The sequence below is a fragment of the Borostomias antarcticus genome (genome assembly GCF_949987555.1).
Source record: "Borostomias antarcticus genome assembly, chromosome: 18".
NCBI classification, from domain to species: domain Eukaryota; kingdom Metazoa; phylum Chordata; class Actinopteri; order Stomiiformes; family Stomiidae; genus Borostomias; species Borostomias antarcticus.
The window spans coordinates 12,365,338-12,380,337 of NC_140251.1; the positions used below are offsets into that span (position 1 = coordinate 12,365,338).

The 15,000-nt window shown below is 46.2% G+C and overlaps 1 protein-coding gene across 1 annotated transcript in view; it reads left to right on the forward strand.

The window, feature by feature from the left end:
• Nucleotides 1-15,000, forward strand: part of abcc8 (ATP-binding cassette, sub-family C (CFTR/MRP), member 8) — a gene marked incomplete at both ends in the record, with an annotated part of 57,654 nt that overhangs the window by 21,976 nt on the left and 20,678 nt on the right. Inside the window, 6 exons of the mRNA XM_084452771.1 lie at nt 2,820-2,939; nt 3,199-3,271; nt 4,028-4,133; nt 11,633-11,665; nt 12,936-12,974; nt 13,573-13,671. Of these exons, the coding sequence (XP_084308897.1) occupies nt 2,820-2,939; nt 3,199-3,271; nt 4,028-4,133; nt 11,633-11,665; nt 12,936-12,974; nt 13,573-13,671 (470 nt within the window). The remainder of the gene's footprint in view (nt 1-2,819; nt 2,940-3,198; nt 3,272-4,027; nt 4,134-11,632; nt 11,666-12,935; nt 12,975-13,572; nt 13,672-15,000) is intronic.

A 15,000-nucleotide genomic window follows, 5' to 3' on the forward strand; every position in this document is an offset into this window, starting at 1 on the left:
AATTCGCTAAGGAACCCAGTAAGCAGCTCCTCCCTCTGTTGGGTGGTTCAGTTTACTTCATAAACATGGTTTTAGGCTATTGTGTTTATGTAGGCCTATAGGTTAAGCTATGTGTTCATAAGGTTACGTCATTGTAAACGAAAGTAGCCTATATAATCCAATTGACTGGAACCAGGGGGTTTGACAAAAGTTAAGAGGCAAAATAATTTGTCTTGACTGCATTTAAGATGTATCTGTAAGGGGGCTGGTTGGCTAGCTGACCCAAACGCACGGACACAGACGGACAGTTCCAAGCCCAGAGGGCGGTTTAATACAAAGCGGAGGTACAGAGGGCAAGGCAAAGGGTAGTCAAGTTCAGGTAGGGGTCAATCTATCAACAAACAATGTCCAGAAAACGTAATCCAATCCGTGGTCGAGGTCCGGGGAGAATGGGTCGGGGAAGCCGTGTGTCAGTCCAGGAAAAGAGCAGCAAACAAACCGGAATCATAACGAATCTTAGGGAAGAACGTTGGGAAGACCGGGTTCTTATAGGGGAGGTGATTGGATGAGTGGTGGCAGCAGGTGAGCCGCGCCCTCGGAGCTGGTTAGCGGAACCGTGTTCAGGTGTGCGGGGTGATTACGTCGTTAGCGGAACCGTGTTCAGGTGTGCAGGGGTGATCACGTCGAAGGGCGCGCAGAGCGCGCGCTGAAGTGGAAGGCCGTGGCGTGCGCGCTGCGGGAACGGTGGTGGGAGCTGGAGAGCGCCTAGGCGGAGGCGGAGCCGTAACAGTATCTTTCACATTAAAACTGCATACAAAGCTGACCAATAGCATTAGAAAGATCTCTTCGAGAGCTTTAATTTCACCTGTTCATTCTGCCCAAATGTCACTCGCGCACCCCTCTGGTTCTAAGCCATCAGAATGCGACTTCTGTCACTCTACGGGATGCGACATTTGTCCCGCCACGGTCTCCTGTCATTTCTCCCTGGCTTGCAGGCACGACTTGCTCGAACGAAACTTGAAAGCTATGTTATCATGTAGCCAGTAGATATGCTAAGAAAATTGCATATGTTTGCAAACTAAAACAAGTGTACACAAATTTAAAATCGAAAAATGCTTATGAGACCATGATTTTACTTATATGGGGCAAAAGTGGTTTTCCATCGATATCTCTGTCAAATATGCTGCGATCGCGCCCAAAATTTGAAGGGAGCTCCTACACGGTAATATGTGCAGGCAAGTATAACCACATATTTGCAGGTCCAGTCATTCTGGAGAAAATGGGAACGCGACTTTTGTCCTGCGCGACTTTTGACCCGGCTCTCCCCCATCTAAACAAAAAAACAAATTGATTTGGCATACGATCTACCCACAAAGCATGGTCTTGTCATCTAACCACGCAGATATTAATATTTTTAGTGCTATATTTACCATAGTCGTCTTCATTCTCTGAAGCGATGTATCGAAGTCCTTCATTAAGCGAGTCGAAACAGACACACACACACACACAGACATACATACACACACACACACACATACATACACACATACACGCTGTTCTCTAAACAGCGGCAGAGCATTCGGTGACGTCACGCGGAAGTGCGGTGGCTGCCGCGCTTGTATGCGCAAGCGGTTTCACATACAGCTGCGCTGGTTGGAACGAACGTGTGTGTGTGTGTGTGTGTGTGTGTATGTATGTAGGCTATGTTCGATCTCATACATACACACACACACACACACATACACACATACACGCGCCACTGAGCTCACAACTCACAACGCAAACAGTCATTCGGTCACGTGAGCTCCCCCATTCATTTAAAGCGCGAGCGAACTACCGCGCATGTGCGCATGTTTTGCAGTGAGCTCTGCTTGTTCACACGAACGTGTGTGTATGTCTGTATGTGTGTGTGTATGTATATACATACACACATACACACACACATACATACACGTTGTAAGTAAGCTTGAACACGCAACCAAAGGGCACTTTTCACACCCCATACACGCACACGCACACACACACACACACACACACACACACACACACACACACACACTGCAGGCAGGCAGGTGGGCACACACACAAACACCTCCCCCCACACACATACACATATAGGCCATGTATACCTGTACACACACACACACGCACACACACACACACATACACAAACTGTGTGAATAGTAGTGTGTTTCTCTTTTTCTCATTCTACATGTTTCTCTCTCTCTTTCTCTCACACAAACACTCCCTCATCCATCCACTGTAAACACATTTGTGTCACTATTCACTTCATGTTGTGCTCTCTTTCTCCCACTTCAACCTCACACACCTAAACCACCACAATGACTCCTCCCACCCCCACAAACACCTCGCCCAAAACCACCACCTCCACTTCCTCTCTCTGGGGGTGTCCATACCCCTCTCTCTCTCTCTCTGGGGGTGTCCATACCCCTCTCTCTCTCTCTCTCTCTCTCTGGGGGTGTCCATACCCCTCTCTCTCTCTCTCTCTCTGGGGGTGTCCATACCCCTCTCTCTCTCTCTCTCTCTGGGGGTGTCCATACCCCTCTCTCTCTCTCTCTCTCTGGGGGTGTCCATACCCCCCTCTCTCTCTCTCTCTCTGTCTGGGGGTGTCCATACCTCCCCTCCCCCCTCTCTCTCTCTGGGGGTGTCCATACCTCCCCTCTCTCTCTCTCTCTCTCTGGGGGTGTCCATACCTCCCCTCTCTCTCTCTCTCTCTCTGGGGGTGTCCTTACCTCTCTCTCTCTCTCTCTCTCTCTGGGGGGTCCATGCCGTAGTGGTCCTCTAAGCCCTGCCCTCCCCCCTCCCCGCGCCCCCCTCAGCCCCTGAAGGTGGTGAACAGAAAGCGAGCCCCCAGGGAGGACTGGAAGAGCTACGGCTGCCAGAGGGACCACGAGGGGGACGCACCCCCCAAGGACTGGGACCAGGACCTCTGCATCAGGGTGAGAAAGACCTGGAGGGAGGGAGGGAGGGAGGGAGGGAGGGAGGGAGGGAGGGAGGGAGGGAAGGATATACATTGAATGGATGGATGGATGGATGGATGGATGGATGGATGGATGGATGGATGGATGGATAGAATCATCAGTATGCTGCTGGTGCTTCTCCTTTCTGTCTGTCAGTTTGTCTGTCTGTCTCTCTGTCTGACTCCTTAGTAGAGCTTGACCTTCACTCATTAATATTTCCGTGTGATATTTTCTCCAGATTACCAGTGGATATTTCACCTGGACTGACGGACCAGCTACGCTGTCTAATGTGGACATCAGTATTCCATTTGGTGAGGAGCTATGCCAGGGGAAATATAAGATATTGCAGGGCAGGGGTGTTAAAATGCAAAGGTCCAATTAAAGAATATTTCCTGAAGCAACGGTCTGGAGTGTTACAAATCATTTTTTTGGTGTGCCCTCAAACACTATCTTTGTATCAAGATGGATCTTACAAATGTTGTTTATTTCAAAGATGTTTCCTTGCGTAACATTATTCCTATCAAATGATTGTGCTTGCTGTAACATTGTTACTCTTCACATTGCCACTTTTAGTAATGGCTACGATCTCGGAACATGAACTGCCCGTGGGAAGAATGAATGATTAAAAGCTCTATTTTCGCTGTCTTCTTTTCTCTTTTTGGAGCACGGCATTTGAAATGTATTCATGAAAAAAATGTATTAAGGACTCATTTATTCCCTGTGCCAGTTTAAATAGAAACACTCCATTCAAATGTAATAATTGTCAATAGATTATTGGTTATACTGGATTATTGGTTTATTCCCTGTGCTATTTAAAATAGAAACAATCCATCCAAATGTAATAATTGTGAATAGATTATTGGTTATACTGTAGGTCTGGGTCTGGATAGGACGGCATCTGGGTCTGGACACAGAACGCTGTCCACCTATTAATGACCCCTGCTCTATAGCATGATTTCATAGAATTTCCTCCGTTACTTTTGTCCTTCTTAAAATTCCTGTTGCTCTCTTTCTCTATTTATGTATCTCCTTCTCTCTCTTTCCCTCTCTCTCTTCCTGTGTCCCAGGTCAGCTGACCATGATAGTGGGCCAGGTGGGTTGTGGGAAGTCATCTCTGTTGCTGGCTGCGCTGGGAGAGATGCAGAAGGTCTCTGGATTGGTCACCTGGAACAGGTACAGTAACACACACCGCAGACACACCTCAGATATACAGTACAGTACATATCATTCCTCTCCTTAGGCCTGGGGCTGAGGCACTGTGTGACAAGATTACAGTAGCTTCCTGTACAGGGTGCGTACAGAAACAAGGGATACTGTAGGATCCTGTGTCCTGTGGACCATTCTGGCTCACCAAGACCTTCACCTCAGAAATGGAGCACGGGTTCTCATCTCCTACCAGACACTGTGCCAGTCACAGAGAGGGCAGTGCACCATACATGTATCTCTCTGGTCCAACCCTGGTCCCTCTACTGCTACTCTACACCCACTGTGTTCCTCATCTAGCTACACTTGGCACTTTACAGCAGACTTAGGCTGGAGTTCATCACATGAACCCAGGTCATTAGCTCTGCTGAGCTCCATGCCCAGAGGATGAAAGAATGGTTGTATGTTTATTTTGTTACAGAGAGCTGCAGATATCCGTGATCGATAGCAGAGCTCATGTTTAACTCTCTCAGCAAGGGGAAATGATTGGTCTGTCTGAAAAGGCAGGGTTGTTTGTTTTATGTGTCGGGGCGGGGATAAATACTTCACAGCTGTCAAGGCAATGTAATTAACATCAGTCCTGCTGCTGCCTGGAGCTCCTTCCTGCCAACAAGCAACATAATTAATTGGATTTACGACGAGGTCCCATAGATTAAGCTTAGGTTGTAAATTTGGAGATGGAGACTCTAATCTCGTCTCCAAGCAGACCCCCTCTAATCTCGTCTCCAAGCAGACCCCCTCTAATCTCGTCTCCAAGCAGACCCCGGAACCAGACATCCATCTCCGTAGCTCTGTGTAACCCCAGAGGACTGGTTGAGTCGAAGCTGTTAATGTCAGTGAAGATAGGATTCACTGCTCTTCCTCTGCAGTATGGCGTGTCACCCCCAGGAGTGAAGAGAGAGTGAGAGGTTTGCAAATATAACACTGTTGGAAACATTGGAAACACCTAAACAAAGACACCAAGAATTGGCTATACAAAACAGTGATATATGGACCACTCATTTTAAAACACCACACTGTTCTAATTCATGTCAACAGAGAAGCTGATTAAATTAGTGGCAGCTATATAAAAAAAAAATCCATTAGAATTATTGAGCAGGAACTCATTAAGAAACTGCATGCCCTTAAATCTAAAATAGCTTGTGGGCCTGATGGTATCCAGAATGAGTTGCTAAAAAACATGAACAAGAAATTGTCTACAGGCTATTACATAATTCAATTTGGTTTCAAATTATTTTCCCAAGTTATGATTCCCATTATCTTGAAGCATGAATTTCCAAACACCAATCTATAAAAAAACAAAGACAAATTTGACCTTAATAATTACTGAGGTGATATCGAATGTGTGAATTATTTTCTGGGGTGGGGTGCTACACATGTGGGAAGGACACATGAAGCGAGGCGTCTGGGGGGCAAAAATACCCAATTATCTGCTATGCATTTTGCCTGCATTGACCAAAATGAGCTGTCATGTATGCACAAGGTTAAAATATTTGCTACAGTTAGGGTGCCACAGGGTGGTCCAGGCTTAATATTACAGGGGCACTGCCCCCCTTTTGCCCTACCTTAGAACTGCCTATGCTGTCTGTCTGTCTGTCTGTCTGTGTCTCTGTCTGTGTCTCTGTCTGTCTGTCTGTCTGTCTGTCTGTCTGTCTGTCTGTCTGTCTGTCTGTCTGTCTGTCTGTCTGTGTCTCTGTCTGTCTGTCTGTGTCTCTGTCTGTCTCTCTGTGTCTGTCTGTCTGTGTCTCTGTCTCTGTCTGTCTGTGTCTCTGTCTCTGTCTGTCTGTGTCTCTGTCTCTGTCTCTCTGTGTCTCTGTCTCTGTCTGTCTGTGTCTCTGTCTCTGTCTGTCTGCCAGTATTTCTCTGGAGGTCGGATGACCTCGTTAGTATGTGCCCCTGCCAGCCTGCCAGCACACCCACTCCTGCCCCCCCTCCCTGGGAAACCTGCCACATACTCTGATACAGGGGCTATTATACAGACTGGCGCCGGCCCAGATGCTCATTTGATCCAGGAGTGGACAGAGGGTCATGCAGCTAGAGTACACCCTTATGAGGTATTTATCAGCACTGTTAGAGGATAATATAATACTGTTGGAGATCTGGAGTCCTTGATACCCTCTGTCCAGCTGGTGTGACTTTGAATGATCAGGTTGGGCCTAGTGTTTTGGTGGAACATTATCTCGTTCATACCTAATACCTCCTTCACTCCCCCCCCCCCCTCATCCTCCTCCTCCTCCTTCTCCTACTCCTCACCCCTACTACTCAGCTTTCTCGAAGCAATTACTAATAATAGTATTGCTCTCACTATCCTGCATGTCTCTTCGAAACTTCGAAACATTTCAACTCCTGTCAGAAAAGCAGAAGCAAATATCAATGAACTCTGATGAAGATGTATTAAACATTGAAACAGTTTATCTACAGTATTTGCACCAAAAATAAAAAGCTTAACTGTCTGTGTGCTCCAGCGAATTCCTCCCTGCTTTTCTGCATGTCGCTAGTCTCACGATGCCACACTGTGGAGATCTGCACCACCCAAAGTCAGGAGACATCTCCATTGAAAATCATCACTAGGACAGTGCTGGAAACCGCTACAAATTAGAGGACCCGTGTTACCGGAAATGATGTCCTCCAAACAAACTGGAGTTTACAATCAAAACAAAACATTCACAGCCCCATTAGGAAGGACGGCCATAAAGACGTTGGATTGGTTCTGCAATGCCGGTTCTTTTCAATCTCTCAAATCCTTTCCACACACTTTTAGTAACGAAAGCTGGAGGAATGTCTTCAGTCTCTAATTGAGCGCAGCGTTTAGCGACTGACTCGTGAGTCTACCATGTCCTGTTCCTGAGAGGGGGAACCAGACTGCCCATTCTACAGTAGCTGATGCGTAGTGGAGTACCCTCGTTGCACATTTCAACTCCTGTGTCCCTGTGACGCCCGGTCTCTCTGTCTAGGGTTTAGGATAAGTAAAAATGCCAGATGATGAAGTGACCAGTGAGCTGAGTGGCTTAACCTCTAGCAGGGAGTTGGAGTTGCATTATGTGTGTGTGTGTGTGTGTGTGTGTGTGTGTGTGTGTCAACCTCAAGCATTTTCTTAGTACTGTCTGGCACCCTCATTAGATTTGTGACGACACCTATCCTACTTTCGACCCCCCCCCCCCCCCCCCTACCATACCAAAAAGTGTTGGGTACAGACATCACACCTACAGGGTTACAGGCATGGCTTGGCTTTGAACCCCAGCATGTGTTGACTCACTATTCCATCAGAGGATTAACCAGGGTTGGCAGCCAGTGGAGTAAACCCTAATATAGAACCAAGGCTCTCGATTGGTTGACATTTTGCGTAGTTTAGAATAGAGGTGAAGGCTGATTAGATGGAACCAAGAGAGAGTAGGTTTTTGAGAGCCATTTCAGTGTTTATGAAGAGGACTGTTGAGGACATAGATCGTTATGTCTGAGGAGTTGTGTTTGGTACTGAGACGGTCATCAAGGCTGAGAAGGTGTCGCTTCACTGGAAGAGTTTGTCTTTATCAGGCGTGGTCCTCAGGAAAGACATGCATCATTGATCCTCTCTACCATATCCTCCCTGGTGGGCTGCTCCTTTATGTCTCTATGGCTTGGCTGAATCTGCTTCTCACCATTAACCAATATCGCTGATCAGCATGTAACTCTAGTATTATGCAAACTTGAATGTTTATGGTATGTTTCTAGATTTGCAGCACCCCCCCCCCCCTAAATCAGTTAGACAGGTCATTTTCACATCTACGTGTTTCATCTGAAATTGTGCCCTGAAGTTGTCCCTCCTCTGTCACGGAGTGTTCCTCTTTTCCGATAAGATCTCAGCTCCTCTTCCTTCTGTCTTGACGCCCAGGAGGACTGAATGATGATTGTGAGGCTCTGGGAGATGAAAGCCAGCTGTCATCAGGCCTGATTATCTTGTGTTTGTGATGGAAACACTCGGACATGTTCTCAGAAGTCTAATCTTGGGCTCCACCAAGGGTCATTAGTTCTCTGGGCAATTGGCTGGTTGTCTCTAGCATAGGCGATGATACTCCCTCTGAGAGTAGGGGGGGCAACATTTTGACGTGAAAAAACAAAACAAACTGTTCTGCCGTCTCGTCCCATCTATTTACAAAGAATACCAGTTGTGAACAGTATGCTAATGAGAAATCCGTATGACAATTCAATATGTACAACGCATCAAACTTCATCTAGACACCACGAGCAGGTCAATATGACTTTATGACCGAGCACTAGGCCATACCAACATCACAACATCAAACTGCAACTGCCTGCTGGTGCTAGCTTCCTCGCCGATGGTGATGTTGCTAGTGCTAGTGCTAGTGCTAGTGCTAGTGTTAGTGTTAGTGCTAGTGCTAGTGCTAGTGCTAGTGCTAGTGCTAGTGCTAGTGTGCTAGCTCCGATAGCCTCTGGAGCACTTCTGCATTCGATTGCACCTGCTGCGCTGTCATTTCGAGTGGTAGCTTCTTCATTAGCATTGCCAGATTTTATTTTATTTTATGAAGAAGTGGTAAATTGTTTTTATAGCTCTTTTTGCCATTATGAGCAGGTTGGCTAGTTGTAGCTTGTTGAGCACTGAGCAGTACAGTCAGATCTCATTTTTTTCGACGGACGAGTTGTGCCATTAGTGGATTATGAATATATATATATTTTTAAAGGTAGCCTAGTTTAAGTAATAAATACACTTTTAAAATTAATGATGATCTAACACAAACTGGTACAAACCACAATTATGTATTTAATAATTGTGTTAATTAGTAAAAAAAAAAAAGAAGTGTTTTTTTGTTTTGTTTTGTATTTTTTTAAGAATCTGAGCAGAGTTGGGCTGTCCAATCAGGGGGGGCACTTGCCCCCCCTGCCCCCCCTATAAAATCGCCAATGGTCTCTAGTGATTAGGGATGGGACGGTTTGAAATTTTCATATCACGGTTATAGTGACCAAAATTATCACGGTTCACGGTTTTATCACGGTTAGGGATGGGTCTCGTTAATTTTTATCGATACTGATACCATTATTGAGATTGCTTAACGATTCGGGTCTTTATCGATCCCACTATCGATACCCTACTTTTCTACTATTTGATGGAAAGACAAGACAACTATAATTTCTTAAAAGAACTGAATTGGTATTGTTAATTTGTGACACTACTGATGCACAGGGCATAATGTGAAAAGACAAAAAATAAATTACACTGCATATAAATTAAATAAAGTAGCCTATAGGCTATGCTTTACATAACAACATAACAACACACCATTACATAACAAATGGCTGCTCTTAACTAAACAGTATTAGAGAAAGACAATCTCCCTCCCTCTTTCCATCCCCTTCTTCCTTCCCTCCCTCCCTCTCTCTCCATCTCCCTCTCTCCCACTCTGTCCCCCTCACCACAGTATACTTTACACAACAATAACAACAACATGACATGACGAGCACTGCAGCTTGCTAACGTTAACCAGCTAGTGCTATAGCATTGTACATGCAAGTGCTATGCTAGACACTATTAGGCTATTTTACGTTGACATTGACAGTCCTTAAATCTAGATGTCTTCTTTGCAAGCTAGATTCCCTCTGTCATCCGCTTGCTGAAGGCTACAAAAACGTGATAGTATAACTTAGACTACAGTGGGTCATTCATTCATTCACTAGTTGTGTCCAGTAATGTAACGTCACTGCACCGAGCTAGCAAGCTAACGGTAGCTTTAGGTATAGCTGGCTAGCTGCAGTATGTTACTACTAGTCTAATGAATGAACCACTGTAAGTTATAGCTTTAGCAAGCCGATGACAGAGGGAATCAAGCTAGCAAAGAAGACATCTCACTAGATTTAAGTACTGTCAATGTCAATGAACGGGACTTATTGAGGTGCACACAGCATGCATACCTGGGGTGGTAGAAGAGGACGAGGGAGCTGGTCTGTCTCGCACTTTGAGACTATCAAATGTAGTGCAAGTCCCAATTCTTATCTGATGGGCACCATTTAAGTTCTTAGCATATACAGTACGTTGTATTTCCCCCCTTGCAGGAAAATATCTTAGAACAGGTTGCATTTCGCCCCCTCCTTTTATTTCACTTTTGTGAAATGTAACCACGCCTTAGATCGCTTTGTGCGCTCAGCCATTCTCTCCGCCAAAATACATCTCACTTTCGGCCGTGCTGCTAGTGTTGTTGTTTTCGCCTGAAGTCAAATCTCCGCCTACGCGCTGCTACCTGTGTGGCTTTTCCTCGGAAATTGAACAGGGATGAGGGTCACAAAGCATTTAGCATGTTTTTCAAAGTCAGACAGCATTTAGTATGATTTTTTAGTGACGTAGTCATGCACGGTTATCTTTTTTTTTCTTCTTTTTTTTTTATGCACGGTTATCTTGATAAATGAAAATGTAACCGGTTGTACTGTTTTCACCGCGGTTCACCGTGACACTGGTAACCGTCCCATCCCTAGTGATTGGGAGTTTCAAAGTACCCTGTTGAAAACTCTCCAACCACCTTGTTGTTAAATTTCAAGTGTCTTATTATCATCTATTAGCTTGGTTATAGTTATAGTAACGTATAGTTATAGTAAAGTATAGTTAGTAAAGTAAAGTATAGTTAGTAAAGTATAGTTAGTTATAGTGTCGGTCACTAATAAGGAGAATCTTCTGAGACTCAACCAGAGTGATTCATGAAGGGAGGATGTTTGATGTTTATCTCCCCTTGACCTCCATGCTGTCTCTCGCTTGGTCTAATATTGTATAGTGCAACTTTAACCCCACTGCTTATTCTGGGCTTAGCGCCTCCTCAACACAATTACAACTGACATTGTTTCTTTCTTTGGAGCTTGCTGAGTGTCTTTCTTTCTTTAGAGTTTACGAGTGTGTGTTTATCTGTGTGTGTGTCTATGTGTGTACCAAGGTATGAGCATGTGTGTGTGTTTGTGTGTGTGAATGCTAAGGTATGTGTGGTGTGTGTGTGTGTGTGTATGTGTGTGTGTGTGTGTGTGTGTGTGTGTGTGTGTATGTGCGCATGTTTGTGGGTGTATGACTCAAATGTCACTTCCCCAGAACTTTGTACGACAGCTGTGTCCTCTGGGACGGGGGCCATTTTGAACCCTGCTGGTGAACACTGCCCTCGCCTCTCTGGTCCTGACCATACATCATTAAGACCCGTCAGTCCCACCACCCACAAATGGGTCAACTTGCTGAAAGCTCAAAATACAACTGAGCTCTGACCCGCCGTGCACAAAAGACACGGCTAGCCAATCAGACGTCAATGGAGAGCACAACAATTAGAGATAAAAGAAACAGAGGTGAAACATTTCCTATTAGTAGACCAGAAGGGTGTTTGTGTTTTGATAAAGCCTGCAAGTGGGTAACACCAATACACCAAGATGGTGTTTGACATTCATATTTCCTGAGTACTGAGAGTAAGTAACCTGGTGTGTGTTTCATCTGTCCCATCGCTTCTCTGCAGCCTGCCTGACCTGGACTCTGAGGGCATTGAGAGGTACGTGCTGTTTATGGGATTAGTGGAAACTTCTCAGGAACCGCTGGTATAATGAATAATAAACAACAGAAGCTGGAGATATACCATGGAACTACCAGGGAACACTGATGTGAACAGCACATATGAATGATAGGCAAAGGAGACACACACACACACACACACACACACACACACACACTGCTATTTGTGTTTAGTGGCCACAGTAAATCTTTGGCCTTTCAAGTTATGCACTGTCTTGTCTTGTCATTGGGTAATCCGCTATGTTCCTTTCTGGCTCAACTAGTCGCCAATACATACTACTATTTCCTGTCAGCATTTTGTAGAGCGCTTCCCCCCACTATAAAGTCTTTATGCTATAATATAAAGATTTTAAACATTGAAATATTTCTATATTTAAATCGAGAGGAATCAGTAAATGGGGGACATCTTTAAAAACAAACAAATAATGTGTAGATCGCTGCTTCGCTCTGCTACAGCAATTTCTAAAATTCGATGATGAGTCCCACACCAGAGCCGTAGGGAGAGAAAGCAGCTTGGAGTTGAGGGGGCTTAACCCCCATAGAGGCCTGTCCACACCTAGATGAAGCTGTGCCTTCATGCTGTGCAGCAACACTCAGAAGTAACTCAGAAATCAGAATACTTAATGGGAATGCTCATGACATTTTAATCCACAGCCCACACAAAATGCAATATTAAAGTTCATACATATTCATGCCCTCTTACTGTGAAATAATTAATAAGCCAGAGTTAAGCCTCTCCATTAGTGTCCCATCAAGGTAAAGACTACTGAAGTCAAAGCTTTTTAAATGTTATTTAAAAATTACAATTTAATGAAGCCAGATGTTAAACCGCCTGTTTTTCACTCCTCAGTTTGACCACTGAGAGATCTCTCCTTAACTACAGTAGATATGACATGGTGGGATAGGTGTAAGGAACATGGTCTCAGCTCAGCGGGACAGGTGTAGATGTGCAGTATGCACTGTGTAGGCTAGGGCTTCAGATCAGGGATGTGTAGGCTATTTATGTAGCGTGTAGAGTAATCATGAGCGGAACCCGTGACTGAGGGGGGGGGGGGGGGGGGGTATTTTAGGCACGTGTAGGCCTTAGAAGATGATCTCACAGCTAATGATAGACATGTTCATGTAGGGCAGTTGTAGACATGGGGTTTCTGTGTGCCTAACTCTCATGGTAACTTGTGGTGTGTGTGTGTGTGTGTTTGTGTGTGTGTGTGTGTGTGTGCGCGTGCGTGCGTGGGCATGCGTCTTTGCAGCCCCACAGACAGGGATACAGCCGGAGAGGGAGATATCAGGTAAGCACCAAGCCCACAGGGTTCGAGCTCAAAAGTGAAGGCCCATTGAACCGCGCCATCTTGGCAAATTCCACGTCGTTTGACCTTTGTCCGGTGACTTTTGTACTTGCGCAGTTGTGCTTTAACGGACATACGTCAAACGACGCGGAATTTGCCAAGATGGCGCGGTTCAATAGGCCTTCACTTTTGATAGCGGTCAGTGAATGGAGTGGCTGTATCCAGTTCTATGAATACATCCATGGCTACGCACACACATCATGACTCCCCCAGCCAGATGGTTGCCGTGACAATGAGTGATTTATCTATTCACTGCTATCTGCAGGACAGACCAGAATAAAAACACCGTATCTACTGTCAAGAAAACACACAGAACGAGCTGGATGATCAAGAACAAGATATTCCTCATCTTTTTAAAAAATTGTAATGTGATCACAGTGAAAGTATTATCTGGTTAAAACATCATTAACTGCTCCCCTCTGAACTGGTCCAGTGTGAATGATCGTGTCTTACGTGTTCATGAAGGACATACTGAAGGGGTGGTGTATGAATTGGATATTGGGGACAGGCGATGGTGATATTGACTGTGTTTCTCTGGCAGGAAGAGAGAGGCCGTTGCCTACGCTTCCCAGAAGCCCTGGCTGCTGAACGCCACGCTGGTGGAGAACATCACCTTCGAGATGCCCATGATCAAACCCAGGTGGGTCAGTCCCTAGACCTGATCAAACCCAGGTGGGTCAGTCCCTAGACGACGTGATCAAACCCAGGTGGGTCAGTCCCTAGACGACGTGATCAAACCCAGGTGGGTCAGTCCCTAGACGACGTGATCAAACCCAGGTGGGTCAGTCCCTAGACGTGATCAAACCCAGGTGGGTCAGCCCCTAGACCTGATCAAACCCAGGTGGGTCAGTCCCTAGACGTGATCAAACCCAGGTGGGTCAGTCCCTAGACCTGATCAAACCCAGGTGGGTCAGTCCCTAGACGACGTGATCAAACCCAGGTGGGTCAGTCCCTAGACGTGATCAAACCCAGGTGGGTCAGCCCCTAGACCTGATCAAACCCAGGTGGGTCAGTCCCTAGACCTGATCAAACCCAGGTGGGTCAGTCCCTAGACGTGATCAAACCCAGGTGGGTCAGTCCCTAGACCTGATCAAACCCAGGTGGGTCAGCCCCTAGACGACGTGATCAAACCCAGGTGGGTCAGTCCCTAGACCTGATCAAACCCAGGTGGGTCAGTCCCTAGACGTGATCAAACCCAGGTGGGTCAGTCCCTAGACCTGATCAAACCCAGGTGGGTCAGTCCCTAGACGACGTGATCAAACCCAGGTGGGTCAGTCCCTAGACGACGTGATCAAACCCAGGTGGGTCAGCCCCTAGACGACGTGATCAAACCCAGGTGGGTCAGCCCCTAGACGACGTGATCAAACGACACACACGCTCCTAAGATGCTGAGTAGATACTTAATCTGGAGTCTGAGTGTGGACTTTCAGAAACTAGACCATGAAAAGGCATGTAGACATCCAGGCTGCAGGCTCATTACTGACCTCTGAAGTCCCCTCCCTCCCTGCAGAATGGCTCCGCCCCCTCTCCCTCTCTCTGCCCTCTCACCCACCAATGCCATAAAACCATATGCTGTTTTCCCCTGCCAGCGAATGGGCACGGTGTAACTCACACCTTTTCTTCCCTCACAAGAAACGGTGTCCCTGTGCCCCTCATGGCGGGGTGTACTGGTGCTGGAGGCCCTAATGGGCTGTCTTTATATGCGGCTTCTAATGGAACCCTGTGCTTGGTTGCCGTGGAGACCTCTTGTAAAAGAAGGCTTGTTTGTCTCTCCTTCTCTCTTTATTTAAGGCTCATTTCCTCTGCTTATGTTTTGTATGCTCTGCTGCTCTCTCTTCCTCCTCCTCCCGGTCTCTCGCTGTGTCCTCCCTTCATCTTACCTCTGTGGACTGCTGTAGTACCTCAGTATGACTCTCTCCTCTCTCTCTCTCCTCTCTCTCTCTCTCTCTCTCTCTCTCTCTCTCCTCTC